Source organism: Triticum aestivum, chromosome 5D (genome assembly GCF_018294505.1).
Source record: "Triticum aestivum cultivar Chinese Spring chromosome 5D, IWGSC CS RefSeq v2.1, whole genome shotgun sequence".
In the NCBI taxonomy this organism is placed as follows: domain Eukaryota; kingdom Viridiplantae; phylum Streptophyta; class Magnoliopsida; order Poales; family Poaceae; genus Triticum; species Triticum aestivum.
The window spans coordinates 384,812,930-384,816,270 of record NC_057808.1 but is presented as its reverse complement, the minus strand read 5'-3'; the positions used below and the strand labels follow the sequence as shown (position 1 = coordinate 384,816,270).

The 3,341-nt window shown below is 53.7% G+C and overlaps 1 protein-coding gene across 1 annotated transcript; it reads right to left on the bottom strand.

Annotated features, from left to right (window-relative positions):
- Positions 1-222: 222 nt before the first annotated feature.
- On the bottom strand, positions 223-2,484 carry LOC123121982 (cell division cycle 20.2, cofactor of APC complex). Its single transcript, XM_044542089.1, has 5 exons — positions 2,022-2,484; positions 1,658-1,924; positions 1,292-1,561; positions 613-1,203; positions 223-521 (listed from the first exon to the last, which is right to left on the bottom strand). Exons 1-5 carry the CDS (start codon positions 2,151-2,153, stop codon positions 375-377), a joined length of 1,407 nt encoding a protein of 468 aa, XP_044398024.1. The 5' UTR covers positions 2,154-2,484; the 3' UTR covers positions 223-374.
- Between the last annotated feature and the right edge of the window lie 857 nt (positions 2,485-3,341).

Genomic DNA, 3,341 nt, shown 5'->3' with positions numbered 1-3,341 from the left:
AGCATACCCCTAAATCTTCTGGATGAACTACACAAGTCTAAGCTGGATGAATCACAAACCCAAGCTGAGCATGATTAAGCTGGGAAAGCGCAAGTGCGAATTCGAGAAATATACCATGAACAAAATATATGCACACAAAGTAAAGCAATCACAGCCAACCAACAAAGACACAGGCATTTGTTAACGAGGTTCGGCAATGTGCCTACGTCCCCGGGAGCCGAATTTCGGGGGCTCCATCCGTATATTATCTTATCCACAGTTTAGGCAGTACATCAGCGGTATATACACCCAGGTATTTAGCCTGTTATCTGTACACACAACACAGCGGTCCATAGGACTATATCCAGTTCAAGAGATTGTTCGCATTGTTCATCTTAGCGGATATGGGCGAAGCTGCTGTTGAACATGCCGGAGTGGGAAGCCTTGGGTGCAGGCTTGGCCACCTCAGGAGTGCCAAACACGTTCCAGAAGCGGAGGGTCTCGTCCGCAGAAGCCGACGCTACCGTGCAACCATCAGGACTCTGCAGTTTCACACCACAAGAGGACGATCAAACGATCAGGTTAACATGTTGATAGTATCTGCAAAGAATCAAAATGGCGATGGGAATGTACCTGTGCCATGAAAAGAACGCGGGAGGTATGGCCAGTGAGCTCAGCCATCTTGACCATCGAAGGGTACTTCCATAATGTCAGCTGGTTCTGAGTGAACCCGTGTGAGCTCAGCAGCTCCCTCTCATTCTTGTTCCACAGAAGAGAGCACACCTGTGACCCGGTATCAACCGAGTTCAGGCATGCGCCGGTGTGTGTGTTCCAGAACTTGATACACCGGTCGCTACCGCCGCCGCCGGTTGCCAGCAGGTTGCTCTGGAATGGGCACCATGCGAGCGCCTTCACGGCAGCCGTGTGGTCCTCGAGCCTGTGCAGCCACTGGTTGCGGCCTGCAGACGGCATGGACGAAGCCATCGACACGTCCCAGATGTGCAAAAGGTTGTCGTTGCCACCGCTCGCCAGCTGCTGCCCTGAGCCAGACCACTTGAGCCCGCACACCTCCTGGCTGTGCCCCTGGTAAGTCTGCACGGCATGGTCCCTGATCCTCACGTCGTTGTTCACGATCCTGCCGTCCATGCCGCCGGTCGTCAGGATGTTGTTGTTCCATGCCAGCGAACCGACCCTTGACTCATGCACACCTTTCAGAGTTCTCAACTGCATACAAAGAAGAATGTAATTAAGCATCTGATCAACCTCGTTAGGACATGGACAACATTTTGGGATGATGGAAGTGTATGCTAACCAGGCGGCTGGAGCTGGTGTCCCAGAGCTGGATGTCAGACGAGTTGAGCCCGATAGCAAGGTGCCGGCCATCAGGAGCCCAGCTGACGCTGGTGATGGGGCCGTTGTCCTCCTCGACTGTCACGAGCTCAGATGTGGATCCACTTGAGGCGTCCCACAGGTACATGGTGTCGCCCAGCGCAATGGACAACACGTTGCTGCTCCCCCAGTCCATTAGGTTGAGGTAGTAGTCGTCGACGAGGTCCGGTGCATCCAGAGTCCTCTCGGCAGACTGCAATTGTCAAGTGACATCAATAACCACCACCAAATGCTACCACATCTGTAGCTTTGCTTCAATGCATTAGTAGAACCACGAGGATGCCCATACCTGGGGAATGTAGCGCCTCTGCTTGGCCGGCTTGGCCTGGTGAGAAGAAACCGTGTCGGCAGCAAACACGTTCTCGGGCTCCGGCGGCTTGTTCCTGAAGGCGAGGATCCGTGTCCGGTTGTTGAGCAGCTTCTCGGCCAGAAGCCTCCGGTAGGCCTCCTTGGACGGGGATGCCGCTGCGTTCTCCTTGTCCTTCTTGCCCTCCGTGAGCAGGTAGTGCGCCACGTCCATGTCCATCGCTGACCTGTCCGGGATGAACCTGTCTCCCTGCACGCACAGAAGGGGAAAAAGAAACCCGGTCAGGCATTCCGTCGAACACCGTACGCGCACACGCATCTGCGGGATCTCGGATCCAAGAACTTACGTAGCACTTGGCCGACGGGTTGCGCGTGCTCAGCGACGGCATGTAGGGGCGGGATCCGGCCTCCTGGAGCGGCGGCCGCTGCACGGCGGCGCGGTTCTTGCCGGAGGAGATCGAGCGGGAGCCTGCATCCATGGTTAGAGTAGAAGAAAAAGAACAGGCAAACAAATAACAGTAATCGTAACAAGAAAAGGCGGCGCGGAACTGCAGAAGCAAACGCGGATCAACAGATCGATCGGGCAAAAATTAGCACGCGAACGGGATGCTGTGATTCAACGACGAGCGGACTGGCGAGCAGAGACGGGGATCTTTCGAGAGCGAGAGGGATTCGTCTCCCCCGGATCGGCGAGGGGAGGCGGCGGCGGCGAGCACGGGAGGGGAGGGAGAGAGAGAGAAAGTCACAGATTGCTCGATGACTTGTGAGATTTAGGGATTTGATTGGGAGCGGTATTGTAGGGGTCGACGACAGGGGCGCACGGCGGGCGGCCGCAAGCTCGCAACGCAACGGCTAGTTGCCAGGGAAGAGAGGGGAATTACCACCTGATGATATGGGAATGAAAAAATAATAATAATTAAAAATAGCAATGTTTATTTTTTCCTAGAATAATCATTCATTAAAGAAGAAGGGGGAGACTCCCCGAAGCTCCACAGTTTTACAATATATTTACATGAGGAACATATCCGGCGCCACCCCAAAAATCTAAACGAACTACTCCTGACCTGCCCACGCTGCGTTACCCTCCTTTTCTATTTGATGAAATGAGTGTTACCCTCCTTGAAACCGTGCACGTCACCCTTGAGTAGACCGGCCTTCACCCATAGTGCTCCCTCCTCCTTGAAGTGCCGAAGCAGCAACTGAAACTAGGGTTTCACTTTTTCAGTCAGACCGATGTGAATCCTGGTTTTACCGAAGCGCATATGGTACAACAGAGAGACAAACTCGGTCTCACCGATTAGTTTATTTTGGTTACACCGAAACGTACTAAGTGCAATGGTCGAGGCCAGATCGGCGACTCCAAGTGGGTTCAATTCGTTTGCTCCGAGGTGAACTCTGAGAAACCCTAAACCTAAAATTTTGCTCAAACCTAGTTCTAGGAATCAATGTTGGACAGAAGTTTCAATCTGTGGGAAAACTGTGGGCGCAAATCACTAGTGCAAAAATCAGAAGGGCAAAGCACTAGGGTTCGAATCTCACCCTAACTCGGTGGAGATCCGCTACGGCGGCAACGGCGGCGAGGAATCCCGTTGACGGTGACGGAATCTGGCGGCGAGGGCGCACTGGAGACAACAGCGACAATCCAAAGACCAGGGGCGACGACAGCA

Excerpts from the sequence above, each read along its gene's own strand:
- LOC123121982 (XM_044542089.1), bottom strand. The coding sequence starts at position 2,153 with ATGGATGCAGGCTCCCGCTCGATCTCCTCCGGCAAGAACCGCGCCGCC. Across the intron at positions 1,925-2,021 it reads ACCCGTCGGCCAAGTGCTAC|GGAGACAGGTTCATCCCGGA; the intron begins GTAAGTTCTTGG and ends CTGTGCGTGCAG. Across the intron at positions 1,562-1,657 it reads AGAGGCGCTACATTCCCCAG|TCTGCCGAGAGGACTCTGGA; the intron begins GTATGGGCATCC and ends TGACAATTGCAG.